This window comes from Lepisma saccharinum, chromosome 6 (genome assembly GCF_977018435.1).
Source record: "Lepisma saccharinum chromosome 6, izLepSacc3.1, whole genome shotgun sequence".
Lineage (NCBI taxonomy): Eukaryota > Metazoa > Arthropoda > Insecta > Zygentoma > Lepismatidae > Lepisma > Lepisma saccharinum.
Window position 1 is genome coordinate 38,288,205 of NC_139234.1, and position 14,922 is coordinate 38,303,126.

Consider the following 14,922-nt stretch of genomic DNA (forward strand, 5'->3'; position numbering starts at 1 on the left):
TCTCTTTTTATACCACTTTTCATCCAATTTTTCACCGCTAAAACACCGAAATTTAATTTTATTTACTACTTTTGAACCCAAAATTTACTACATTTTTGTACCGAAATTTTGCTTTTTTATTTACCAAAATTATGTGCCTCTAGCTATTACCTTTTATCATGAAAGCTGTAAACATATAATGTGGCCATTTTTTTTTATTGGAGGAAGGTGGAAAATCAGGGACCTGAGTAGAAAGTTTAAAGGGAAAGGGAGGTGCCAAATATCCATCTTGCTCAGGTGAAAATTTTATCTTGAGCGGCTCCTGAATTTTAGGTACCTAATTATTTTTACAAATCAGTTTCCTGATGTTGATAATAGGCAAACAGATGGCAGATATTAAATCAGAACACTTCAACTGATCAAGATCACATATTCTTCTTAAAGAAACACAAAGTTTCAAAATACAAAACAGTCTGGGGTTATTCAAAATTTCAACAGCACACAACCAACGAAAACTGTGGGGTCCACTGAACAGGGAGACCTCTTAGTTTTCAGACAATGAAAGAGTAGGGCGAGGAGCTGCTTCACCAGCCATGCTAACCAAATGAACCATGTCCATTCAACACTTGAAAATATGTGGAGGAAAGTATGTTTACTTTATCCACTCCTGGCAAGTGCGAAAAACAATATTTTCCACACCTGTTTGACCTATCTGACCAACCCAGGTCAGCCATATGCACGTAGCCTTCATCCAATTCATTCAGGACATTTGGTTCAATGAAATGTCCATGTGTAGAGCTGAAATGTTGGCAATACTAATTTCTTATCATAACTGATCCAGTTTAAAACTTGTACATGAATTGGCAGGTAATGTGTATAATTAAGAAGCATGTTTATAAACAAACTAGTGTACTTCATTAGTATTGTGCAACTACAAATAACAAAGAAGTATTTGAACAATTTACATTTCTTTCAGAACTTTCAAACCCAAGATGTTCATTCCATGGTTTAATACTGTCCTTGCAACATGGAACAATAGTAACCTCTGAGATCCAATGTGAGGATCTTGGTTCTTCACTGGCAGTAATTTGAAGGCTTTATTAATTGCATTGCTGAAAGAAAAATGTTTAAATTAATGCCTGATTGATTTTTACATTATGGGCATATCAGCACATAGGCTATTTTTGCCCATCACACAATACAGGGATAAGGCTCTTAACTAGGGTTACCAGACGTCCTGTTTTCCCTGGAAATGTCCTACATTTTAGCCTTATGTCTGGCGTCCGCGAGGAATTTGAAAAATATCATAGATGTCTTACATTTTGAGTGTCACGTAATGAATTGGCAGGTAATGTGTATAATTAAGAAGCATGTTTATAAACAAACTAGTGTACTTCATTAGTATTGTGCAACTACAAATAACAAAGAAGTATTTGAACAATTTACATTTCTTTCAGAACTTTCAAACCCAAGATGTTCATTCCATGGTTTAATACTGTCCTTGCAACATGGAACAATAGTAACCTCTGAGATCCAATGTGAGGATCTTGGTTCTTCACTGGCAGTAATTTGAAGGCTTTATTAATTGCATTGCTGAAAGAAAAATGTTTAAATTAATGCCTGATTGATTTTTACATTATGGGCATATCAGCACATAGGCTATTTTTGCCCATCACACAATACAGGGATAAGGCTCTTAACTAGGGTTACCAGACGTCCTGTTTTCCCTGGAAATGTCCTACATTTTAGCCTTATGTCTGGCGTCCGCGAGGAATTTGAAAAATATCATAGATGTCTTACATTTTGAGTGTCACGTAATATTAATTAGGAAAATTCGTGTTTGAGTTGAACAAATCATGCAAATTACAAGTCTATGGACTGTACCCCCAAACCCAATAGAGAAATTTGTTTTGATTCAGTCACTGCCCAAAAAGAAAAGAAAAAAGTTTTGGGACCACATTCTGATGATGTCACTGTTCATTGCTGGAGTGGAATTTCTTCCCTTGGGGTTTACACTGATGGAACATGATTCCCATTCTTATTCAATATTTTGATTGTAAAGCAGGGGTATAGAGAACAAAGTTATTCAGGGTGTTTACCAGTCATGAAAGTCAAGAAAAAGTAAAAAAAAATATACTTGTGGTCAATAATTTTTGCTATCATAATGACTCATTGGTTGATTGAGTTTATTTTACTTCACTTTTCTGCCCCTTTGGTTAATCGTGAAGATGAGGATGAATAGTGGTATGATAAAATGGATGAAGGGACAAACATATAGGGAGGACCCCCCAACACAAGCCCCACATAAGATTATACTGGCTGCGAGTCCAGATGCCAGAGCCTCGTTAGTCTGCCAAATGCAGTCCAGGATGCATTAATACATAAAGCAAGTCTAATTCTCTGGTTAAATACAGCTTTAGTTTTGATCTTAACTGGCCTTTTGTAGGGGTTTTCATTAAATAGATATTTATTTTCTTAACTACTAATTTCCAACTTTACCTAAGTAGGGATTGGATAAATAAATGATACGAAAAGTGAAAAAAAGGTCAAGGAAAGTCCTGAAAAAGTCAAGAATTGTGGATGTTATTTTGGTAGACACCCTGTTATTGAACTAAAAACTACCCAAGATGAAACTTCTGGAACCATTTTAAGTTACAGTAATTTGTGAATATTTGTTTGTCATTACAGGTCATAATGCAAATGTTGAGAGACTACTTTAATTAACATCAGCACAACGGACTCACGAGAGAAATAATTTTTTCATGAAATCTGAAAAATGTTTGATACTGGTCCCTATAATTTCAGAGAGTTTGACTGTCTAATCTAACATAAATATATTTTGACTAAACCTGAAATTTTGAGAAAAATTTGCTCCTCTGGAAGTACCAGTTAAAACATGTAGTAAGAGGTACATTGTTTAGTATTTTTACAAGTTCGGAAATTTAGCATTTAAGAATTTATGTTATTTTAAGTGTCATTTTTAAATTACTTTCTTACATGTTCGACAGCTGTGTTCTATATAAATATTTATTATTTATTGCAAAAGTTTGTGTCCTACATTTTGACTTAAAGGCCTACATTTTCCTTATGGTGATCTGGTAACCCTACCCTTAACTAAAACAAAAGTGAGGACAGGCCTCTTACAGGAAAATAAAATATGTCTGTTAAAAACTTCCTCACTCAATTTTTAAAACTAATTCATTCATTCATTATCTTACAAGAACTATAACTATACTGTTTCTGAGGTCTTACCTTTTAAAGCTGAAGCTGTAAAGGGGAACTCAGAACACATGAGGACAAACACAGAACAGCAAGACTCCACAGAGGATTATCCTGGCCATGGATCAAGGAGCTAGAGCCTCATTTGCGTGCAAATGCAGTTACTGGTGTGTACTCCCTTTGCCTCTATATTGTGAATCATCCACCCAATCACCACTAGGCAATTGCATCCTGTCACAACTTACTAAGTGTACAAACGTGACAAAGGAAGCATCGGTATAAATACTTCAAGAATATAGCATGAGGTATATGGATTCGAACTACCTTTACACTTGCAACTGCTATTGAACTGCAATTAAAAGTTTTAAAACAGCCATTTTCTTGATAGCCCTTCCCTAATTACCATGATACATTCCCACTCTTGCAAGTGTGAATTAGTCCAAAATAATAAAATAAAATGGCAATCTCTGGTTCAAAGTCAAAAGAGAGCAAGTAATGATTCAACTAACAAGAATGTTGGCTTGACCGCAGATCAAATCTGGGTCCTCAACTTCCAAATTTTTTCTGTATTCCCATCTCAGCGTATTGCTACTTTTCACTGCTAATTCAAAAAATTAGTTGCCTTATCTGGATGCAGTTGACACTAGTCCAACAAATATATTTTGTGAAAATTATGAAGCAGAGGTTGCCTTTTTTTTATTTTTTACTCAATCAGCAGAGGGGTGACAATGAATGAGAAGGTCCCAGGTTCAATCCCTGGTTACAAATTTTGTAACATTTCTGTTAGCTAATTGAACTATGGGTGCCTTAAGTTTCTAATATTCGTTTCAGTATCAATTAATTATATATTAGCAACAAAATATTACTGTTTGCCCAGGAAATACAAGAGGAATAGGCCGAGTATGGTATACTCGAGGCTCTAGTATGGAATACTCAGACAAAAATGTACTTATTTCAAATATACACTAGTGTCCAAAATTAAAGCAACAAACAGAAATCCTTTCCTCGTGTGATTTTTTTTTTGATAAATTTGCCAAGTTTAACCTGTTGCTATCGTGATTTTTTTGTTGCTAAATCCTGGCAGGGGTGCCCACAGGGGGGTTTTATGGTGCAGGTTGCGCCATCGAAATTTTTTGGGGGGATTTTTTCCATTTAAATAATATAAAATTCAACATTTAGATCTTTTCCAAAATATATGTAAAAATTTTACACCTTAAATGCACCATATTTAATTAATTAGATGAAGAAATGAAAGTGTTTAGGGCATTATCGAACTCCTATATATTAGGCCTTAAGTGACACGTGGGTTCTAAGGGGGATTCTGAATTAAACTTTTGGGGGGGGGGGCAGTATCCAACTCTAGGTCTTAGATTATGGTGGGTACTTTAGTTACAGGGGGATTGAGCATTAAATTGAAGGGGATGTCCAATTCTTGTGTCTTACTATTGTCTTAGACTGTTGCGGAAATTCTGGTGTGGAGACTGAGAATTAATTTTTTGGAAGAGGCAATATCTACTCTTCGATATTAACAGTAAGTCTAAAATTGGCATGGAAATTTTGGTGGTAGCATTGAGTATTAAATTTAAAGGGGGATATAGAAAGCTCTTGATAAAGTGTTAAATCTTAGATTGTCAAGGGACTTCTGTAGTGGAGAGAGAGTTCGAACATTACCTTTTGGAAACTGTATTTAGCGATAAGTCATCCACACGTTTTCGGCGTATTGACACCCCATTAAATTAATATTCTTCAGAGCCTGCAAAGAAATGGATGTAAAAATTTTCTTGCTCGCAATACAAGACAAGCAATATTCTCGATTGATTGATTTGGTTTTTTAAGTCCACTTTATACACTCTAAGGCTAATCGGGACTAAACCTACAGTTTAAAGTGGGATCCACGCGATATTCTCCATTATGATGAACGATTTTAGGGGTGATCTTGAGTGATGGCACCCCTGTTTAGGGAGGAGGGGCAGATCAATTATAATGTGCAGTAAAGCTAAGAAAAAAGTTACTTTCAGTAGATACGCTGTCGTGATTAACTATTTTGTGCAGATTACGATATGGTTTAAGGGCGCGAATGATATGATTTGGGGGGAACGTATGACATGATTTTGGGGGGGATGTGCCATTGGCCTTGGGGGGGGGGATGGGCACCCCTGAACCCTGGCACTTTAAGGTTAGTTTATTTTCTATCGTAAATCAATTGTCTATGACATCATAAATATTACTATCACCTGATCGTATTATGTGGTCAAATGAACACACGGGAAAAAATTTCCGTTTGTTGCTTTAATTTTGGACATTAGTATATAAAGAATCCCCCTTGAACTTAATAATACATGACATCATTGCAAAGAAACAAAAAAGAAAAAAAAAGTAATAAAATTTGGAGTCCTATGACTCCCATATTGTAATATTTGTGCATCACATCATTTTTTTTGGAGTCAGAACTACTGTGCATCATAATTAAAGAAAAACATTCGCAAATGCATAATGCACTCACCATGACTTACTTTCCTTTTGAGATTTCAAACCACTTTTTCCTGTATTTACTTCTGTACACTATCACAAAAGAGATTCTAGTGCAGTTTATTAATATTTACATTGGTTAGTGTTTTTCACAATAACAAAGAAAAATATATTTTCAATGATCGTATTACATCTATAAGTTGGTTTAGTCAACCTATCAAGGATGTCTGAATTTTGCAATGCATTTGGCTGATATAGCTGATTAAGCCTGACCTTCTTTATAATATATAGCTCTGGGGAAATTGTAATCCTTGATATTCCGTTCCATTGAATTTTCATCAATTTCTCAACAGTTTGTGATTTAAGAGTTGTGTGTGCCTTAGTTTCCCTGAAGTTTTTCATTATTTTGTCTTAGTTTCCGAATCACGAATTTCAAATCTGAACTTTGTTTTGACAATTTTTTGCTTCTCATGAAATAAAAGTGTGTATACGCTCTATATACCTTGAAATGTATGTGCTCCTACAGCCAACATTAACTGAATGAGACTTAAAGTAACTCTTCTAAGAATCCAACACTGTCCCACTCACTCCTGTGTAAAATTTCTATAACATATTCCTTGTACTCAAACTGGCCAATGATCATCTTCAAAACATAAGTAACAAACTCACCAATTAACATCTTCAAGCCCAGATCACTTTCATACACATTCTTATTTTAGGCAGAGTAATCAACCCTGAGTAACCTCACTGCAAGAGGGTACCTATAACTAACTCTGCCAAACTGACCAATATGCTGCTTACTTTTCCAGCAGAAGCTGTCTGTGCTTTACAAGAAACAGCAACAGGTAAAACACATGTACGAAGATAGAAATGCTTGTAATAAACAGTACTGAAACAATAATAAAAACTGGACATCACATGACATCCAGCAAGTACTTTTTGTGCGTCACAGACTGAAATTTGGGCGTAATTACGCACAGTAGTGCAAGCCCTGCAAGAAACTGTCTTATACGTTGTACTGCAGAATACATTATTTTTCAATATTTATTTCCTAAACGACACGTTGATTGTTTCTTTATAACATGTAACATTTCACAAATTTCTCATAAATGAAACGTCACGAGTAAAATATTTTTCGTGTACGTTATTATTATTATTATTATTATTTCAATACTACAGGAATGAAAGCATGCCAAGTTGCATCTATGGTGCCTCGTTTGTTAATACTTCTGATTAGAGCATTGCTAACAAAAAAACACTGAACATAAGAAATATCTTACCATAGCTGAAATAAATAATTGACAAGAATACAGGCTTCTAGCTCATCATAGCTCTTCTTAAGAATTTCATCAAATCTGTAAAGCAACATGAAGAAACAATTAACATTTCAAAGGAGGTAAAGATAAATGTATTAATATAATTTCACAGATGTTCTGAGTGGGTTAAACTGGAGATTCTGTTCAACCTCACTGACTATTTGTAAGAACATATGTTTCCAGGAAAGATTCAATTAATGCTAATCTCGCAAGAAATGCATAGAAACAATATTTGTTGCACATAATTTCAAAAATACTGGCAAGCTTCAACTGCATCTAAGTAAAAGATGAAAGATCTTCCAAGATTTCAGTCTTCAACATGAATATAAGTTCTCTCCCATACTAGAAACACATTTCACCTTCTAATATAAAATAATTGGAATAAACCAGACCATTTGAATTATCTGGGTGTTTATTTAATTAAATGTGATGGCTGTGATAAACAGTATGCTGGAGAGAACATCACAAAAGAAAAGTTTAAAGAACAAAAAAACAAAATGATACATGACGAAAAGCATCTGATGCCTGATTTATCATGTCATACTGTGGACGTCTTTCAAACATTAAAGGTGGTGAAATGAAGGGTGAATGATTGGATGTGGTGAAAACCAACATACAAGATTTTTTTCTAACTTGAGGCCGAACTTGGGATCTTGCTTGTTGATTTGCTGTTTTATGTCAACTTTATGCACAGTAAGGTTAATTGGGATTGGACCTACAGTTTAAAGTGGAATCCAAACCACTATGTGCCTCCACCGGGTATCGAACCTAGGAACCCCTTTATTACAAAGTAACGACGCTACCACTGCGTAATGTGAGAGGCCCAAGAACGTGGGATCTAATTCAGTTATAACAGACTTGGCAATTTGACAGACTGCTAAAATAATATATATATAGCACGGAGGAAAAACAATTCATTTAAATTTATGTATTGCAACTACTCTTTTTAGCTTCCTTTGTTTACTGGATTTCTTTGTTTTTCCCATTCTGATTGTTTTGCAATTAAGTATACATTATTACACCACAAATCAGGCTTTTATGTTCACAAAGACACATGTGCATTTATGTTGAAACCTCAAATAAAAAAGCATAATGAGGACAAAAAGTACATTTTTAAATTAGCATTTAAAATTAATATGTGGTACTGACTGACAATTGTACAGGTTAAGTCGAAAGTCCCTTAACACCCCCTTATGAAATGTAAAAGAGTTAGGCTGGATACAATTGGTCATGATAGAAACAGGTTAGGCCCAGAGGGGAACCATAGTTGTGTGTGTCAAACTGAGGCACACAACATATGGCAAACCTCAGCTTGACACACACAACTATGGTTCTCCCCTGGGCCTAACCTGTTTCTATCATGACCAATTGTACCCAGCCTAACTCCTTTACTTTTTATAGGAGGTGTTAAGGAACTTTTGACTTCACCACGTAGATTGTATTCACAGCAGCTAACCTTGCAATTTCCAATGCCAAAGATATTGCTTCTGGTTCGTGAAGAACTTGCGGGTCACAAATTTCTGGAAGAGGAACTCCACAATTCTTTTCTAGACTGCATAGCCTGCAATGTGTGTACTGTAATCGGATGCCAGTGTCTCCCTGAGACTGAATGAAAAAGAAAGAAATGTATGAATAGTTACAATGATACCATATATCATGTGGCCATTCTTCAATTTCATCTAATCCTCACTCATCCTCATAAATTAAAGAAATATTACATGCATACTATGACAATAAAAATAATACATTGTCATAACAACATTTGAAAAAGGTTAGGCTAAGTTCAAAGTTCCACATTTGTGCAATATTTATAATAAGTTAGTCATAACAGTTATTTTTGACTGGCAATATGAAAAACAAACATCTTCAATCATATGTGTTCTTTCAGACAAGAAAGATATGATATATTCAAATTTATAATTAAATTTATTGAAATTGTGTACATTTGCATTGGCATCAAGGTTTATATACAAAGGTCAACTCTTTAAAATTGTTCAATGTATATTATGATGTCATTCTTGGTATTTTGTACCAACATTCAAAAAATGGTAATTGTAATCATGATATAAGTATATTGTAATATACATAGTAAAATAGCTGTAACAGAGCAAATATGTACATTTACAACACAAACATTCAAGCTGTTAAGCACTTATGGACAAAAATATAAAACAAAAACAATTGAAGATTGCACATACTAAAAAATCTGGCTTGAACTAGTTGCTCTAATACTGGTTGTCTGTGACTTTGTGGGAGCTGAAGGGGGAACAAAGATAAAGACAGATATATCAATATGGGATGGTTATATATTGGTATAATAATTGTTGCTTTTAAAGATTAAACTTGGCAACGTTATAATAAATTGGATGTTTAAGTTATATAGAAGCCTTTTATGACTTGAATGAACTTTGATCATGATATAATCTTATAAAGATTCGAAAGTTGTGGAATGACACTGATATGTATAAAAGATGCCATGTTGAATTTGAAGCAGTGAATAGGTATCTGTTTTCATCTTCCTTAACGGGCAGGCTTGTAAATGTTACAGTTCCTCAAATGAGTGCTTGGAAGAAGGTTGCATAGAGTGACACTTATATGTTCTACGTTTGGATGTGGTTTGGTCAGATGATGAATCTTGAAAACTGAAGCTCAGAATTGTGGATACAAAGACTTGCTTTATCCTGAAAGGAGATAACAAAGAGATATTTTCTTCTTATGTATAGCATTGATATGTTATAAATGTTCTTGTAAACAAATGCATAATTTGATGCTCTTGTAATTTTTGTTGTTTCTAGTTTTTTTTTATCAATTTAATAATTATAAAGGTATTTATTATTGTTTGAACATAAACACTATTCATCAGTATATGTAAATTTAAATTTCCTTTTCAATATAGCACCATAGCTACCTATTGTGCTGATACTGAGTTTGAATTATACTGACTAACATGGTTAAACTTAGATTATGAGGGCTCAAATGGTACAATTGTTGGATAGGAAAGAATAAGTTATTGAGTTGTGAATATTCTTGTTTCTGATATTAATTTCAATACCTAGCATTATGGAGAAGGAGATCACATTGGCTGACATTGTAATCAGCCCTGGCCCAAAACCATGGTAACGGTTGAAGTTTTTGCATGCGATGACGTGTAACCGGCCAAGTGAATGCATCACTTCAATGTGAAGTCACGTGAAAAGACAAAACGACAGTGTTGCAGTATGCAGATATTAAACAACAGAACAAGAACAATGTCTAGATGAGGATGTGTACTACAGGCTGTGGAAAAGGAGATGCGATAACCACTAACGCCGTCAAACGGTTGGGCGGAAACTTTACGTCACATACCATGAACAAGTAATAGGATCTGAGCTGATTATGTCCTTTGCGATTAGTCCACTCAGAATTAGTTCACTTCACCAAATGATTTACTAAATCTCATCAATTTACATTGTCGAATTCATTATTTGAGTTTGTTTTTTTTGGTTTAGGTTCAACATCTTCACCTTCATTGTACACCAATGGCAAAGAAATGGTAGGCGAAGTATTTACCAGGATTATACTCCCTACATTCCTGCTCATAATAAGGAGTCGAAGGTATCTTGCTTAAGGATCTTTCTCCGATGTAAACCTAAAAGTTGACTTTTCAGATTACGTACATAATCTTCTGGGCAGAAATGCGCACTGCAGATTCTAGCATTAGCATGATTCACGTTAACGTGACCGAAGAATCCTTTTGAAAAACATATATAACGTATATATTATGTTCAACGTACTTGGAAAATGTATCTTGTGCTGAACTAAAATAAATAATAATAACAAGTGGTGTGCGGTATCTCGAAAAGTCTGGACCGGGATCGGAAAGAAAAATTCCGTCCCTATCCCGACTTCAGCAAATGACTTCCCTAAATTTCTGGATCCCGAGCAGTAGGGGAAATACCGAATGGTCATTTTAAAACGGTATTGATTCTTGACGTTTTTTACATTGCAAGTGTCTGGAACTTATCGAAAATTGTTAGTTTTCATTCCAGAAATGCAAAGAAAATCACTTAAGGTGAAAATGAGAATTTGAGATTTCCCGACTAGTCGAGAAATTGCGAATATTTCCCATCCCGAATGTCGGGATTTAAAAAAAATTCCCATTGCGATCAATAATATTCTGTCCCGCATAACAATAAGTACCTATTTATATTTATTTTCAATTTGTCTGAAGCCACAAAATGTAAATGGGTGGAAATGCTCATTTGTGTACTCGATTTCGTGTGTTCAGTTTCTGGCATGGTTTCCTATCTGCATAGTGCAACACTAGCGCATAGATTTGGAATTCATTTCATGGATAAATTCACCTCTTACCGTCGTTTCGTCATCACGAGTAAACAACGGATTGGCCCAACCTATACTTCGAATAACCTTGATTGTAATGATGCTCAAATCACAGCAAGAAGGTATCTGTGCAGTGCAAGGAGAAATGAAAGAAGGTATTTGTGCATTGCAGAGTCAGATGAAAGAAAGCATTGAAGCCAGTAAAGCTCAAAATAAGGAACTTAGAGAAATTAAGGTAGATATTTTACAGTTCCGTAAGGAATGCTTAGATAGAACAGAAAAGTTAGAAAAGAAAGTTCAATTACTGGATCAAAGGATGAATGATGAGCTAGTTTATCTTGCTGCGGATATGGATAAAAAATTAGACGATACAGTTAGTAATTTATCCAAACAGTTTACTTCTCAACTGGATCAATGTCTTGAGGTTTGTGCTCAGTGTAGTGTATCACTTGGTACAATAAGTAATGATCTAATTAAGTTACGAAGTGAAACCAAGTATGCTCATTCAACTGAACCACAGGCTGATGTCAAATCCATTGGCATACAACATGATGAGGTTGATAAAGAAGTTATGTCTAGCAGTGGAAGGCATATTATTATCACTCGCGTTCCAGAGAATGATGCAATTAGGAGTGATGTTGATAGTGTTAAGTCGGTGGATATTAATACAAGGCATAAGTATTATAGAGATGATGAATTGCATAAGTTACATGATGTAAATAATAAAGGCAATATCAACTCTTCTTTGGAATTAGGTGTTAAGAATGCACTTCTACAAATAGAAACCAATATCATGAGTGTAGTTAATAATGCATTAACACCAGTATCAACTCACGATATAATAGCAGTTAAAAATACAGCTAAAGCACAGAGTGACTTTACACCTCGAATGAGTTCTCGCACTGTAAATCAGAGACAACATACAGTTGGGAATAAAGATGAAGTTTGTCATGGTTCACCAAAAAGTAGTCTTGTTAGACATAATATAGGAGTGAATACTGGATCTGAGATGCATAATAGTACAGATTCAGATCATGATAGAGTAAGTATGCTTAGTGGTCCATACCGAAATACAAGATTAGCATCTAAGCGTCGAAAATTGAGGAAGAACAAATCAGTTGCTAATAATAATGTTGATGACAAAATTTCATATGCACAACATGATCCTGGTCATATGACTAATGTTAGTCATTCAGTAGATGTTCCATTGACTAATTGTAATAAGAGTCAAATTAAAGTTCTCATTAAACCACAGGACTTGAGGCATTTCCCTCATTTTGATGGGATATCTTTAGAGTTTGCACCATCGGAATTCTTAGAAAAAGTAGAGGAAAACCTAGATATTTATGACATCAAAGAAAGTCAATTCTTGAAGTACATACCAAAACTTCTAACTGATTGTGCTAGAACTTGGTACTTAGAAGTAAAGAATCAGTTTACCACTTATTCTGAATTTAAAGAGGCTTTTTTGGCACATTATCAGAATGACCGCTGGAAATCATAAAGTTGACTCAAACTTTGAATTCTCCTTTTACAAAAGAGAGTAATGTAAGCCTGTTACAATATGCAAATAAGAACTACAAAATTTTGAAGTCTACTCAGCCTCATGCTGAAGAACCTCATTTGATAGCACAATAATGTACGTACATTGCAGCAAACGTTGCAAGTAATTGAAAATTTCCAATCTCTTAGAAATAATTCTGCAAGGTTCAATGACACGAACAAGAATAATTACAATCCGAAAAATAAGGCTAGAGTAGCGTATGTTTCACGTGCTAAGGATCAAAATAGGAATTTGAATTCAAATGAAAGAAACAATAGAAATAATAGTATAAATAAGGATAGATATTCTAATAAATTCTATAGAAATTCTAGGACTTTTTCTAATAATAACGAACAAACGTCTTCTGATGTTGGTAATCGAGTTCAACAGCAGCATGATAAACAATCATGTGATACAAGGGTGCAAAACACAGTATGCAGAGAGAGCAATAACAATGGTCCTGGTTATGATAAAATAGAGTATTACCGAGCAGATAGTTACGGTGGCCGTAGCAAAACTAGTGACGGTGGCCATAGCAAAACTTATAGAAACTCTGCTTATACTCGGAGTTCAGTTTCTAATTGGAGACTCCAAAGCCAATAACACAAATTAATTTAGGAATCAAATAAAATATTTAAGTAGGCATATACATGATACTTCTTTATTTATTTTGTAATGTAAAATTGGTGATCTTGTGCAGAAGTTTCTTGCCCAAGTTAGACAAGTTCAAGTTGATGTTTCTTTAGCTTCTATATCTTACATAGATGTAGTAACTGCTTGACACATCAACTTATAAGGGTGGTTGGTTGGGAGTATCTTCTAGACTGTTGGTCTAGGGAGGTATATTTGGCCACAGTACTACTGTTCATCTTGATGGACAAAAATACAATATAATATTTTGAAGTATAAGTTTGTGATTTATTTTATGCACAATTTAGTTGCATGATCACAATATTTAAGTTTATTATACTTAAATATAACTCTGCATGTTTGTGGGAAACTTGGCATTATCATGCACAACAAAAGCAAATTTTAAAACACTTTAATAGTTCATCTATGTAACAAACTTGAATAGCTGGTGAAAGATGTTACCCAAGATGTTAGTTAAGTAATGGTAGTGTACCAAGAATGTAAGTGCATTTAAAATGCTTATATACGAGAATTATTTTATTGGCTATTAGGGAATTGTTAAGTCAATAATTCCTGAAGATGAATTGTTTCCTCGTATATTTTATGAAGTTGACATGTAGCAGAGACATCCACTAGATGATCCAAGCTCGTCACTCATAATTCCATGCCACAGTTGCATGAAAGCATTGTGAAGTGTTCACTGAGTCCTATTGTGACACTTAATGTAGAAATATTTATTATATGAATATATATATTTCTTTTTATGATGCACATGTATCTTTGGTGCTTTATCAAGTTTGGATTCTTCCAATAGTAATCATGTAGTGCTGATAGGTTAGGTATTTATGATTTCAAATACATTTATCAAGCTAAGCCACACGATGATGCTGCTATATATGATGATTGAAGGTTGACTATTTCCACATCTTAGGGGTATAAATTTATGAAGGAAAAATACATATTAAGACCAGTTACACTAGTTTTTTCAGGGAATGTAATGTTCCATTTATGTTATAATATAAATGTACTTAATTAAATAAGTGATTACTCTGAGCCACGTGTCTCATATTTATAATGATCGTAAGTATCAAGTATCTTTTGAGATAACCATTCTTACCATGTTTTGGATTAAAGCTATGTTAGATGTATTTTTGATGACTTCTGAAATCACACATGACTACGTTAAAAAGGTTTGTCAATTAAGCCTCAGAGATATGTTATTTTATCAATGCACTTGCTAGGATTGATAAAATATTTATACAGACTAGGATGAAATTTTGTTGGTATGAGGTATATTTTAGTTGTTTTATTCTAAATGAATAACAACGTTAATTTGTGATTTATTTTGACAGCATATTAAAGGACTTTGACATGATCATATGATATCTTTGCACTTGAAGATATTATAGTAATGAACTTTCACAAGGTATTGTCAGTGTGATGTCA

The 14,922-nt window shown here is 34.2% G+C and overlaps 1 protein-coding gene across 1 annotated transcript in view; it reads right to left on the reverse strand.

Moving 5' to 3' along the window:
- Window positions 1–1,373: 1,373 nt before the first annotated feature.
- The window catches only part of ArgRS-m (arginyl-tRNA synthetase, mitochondrial), a 31,806-nt gene continuing 18,257 nt past the window's right edge, over window positions 1,374–14,922 (reverse strand). Inside the window, exons 5-7 of the mRNA XM_083124657.1 lie at window positions 8,440–8,588; window positions 6,948–7,022; window positions 1,374–1,572 (exon numbers count right to left, since the gene is read on the reverse strand). Of these exons, the coding sequence (XP_082980783.1) occupies window positions 1,422–1,572; window positions 6,948–7,022; window positions 8,440–8,588 (375 nt within the window). The 3' untranslated portion in view covers window positions 1,374–1,421. The remainder of the gene's footprint in view (window positions 1,573–6,947; window positions 7,023–8,439; window positions 8,589–14,922) is intronic.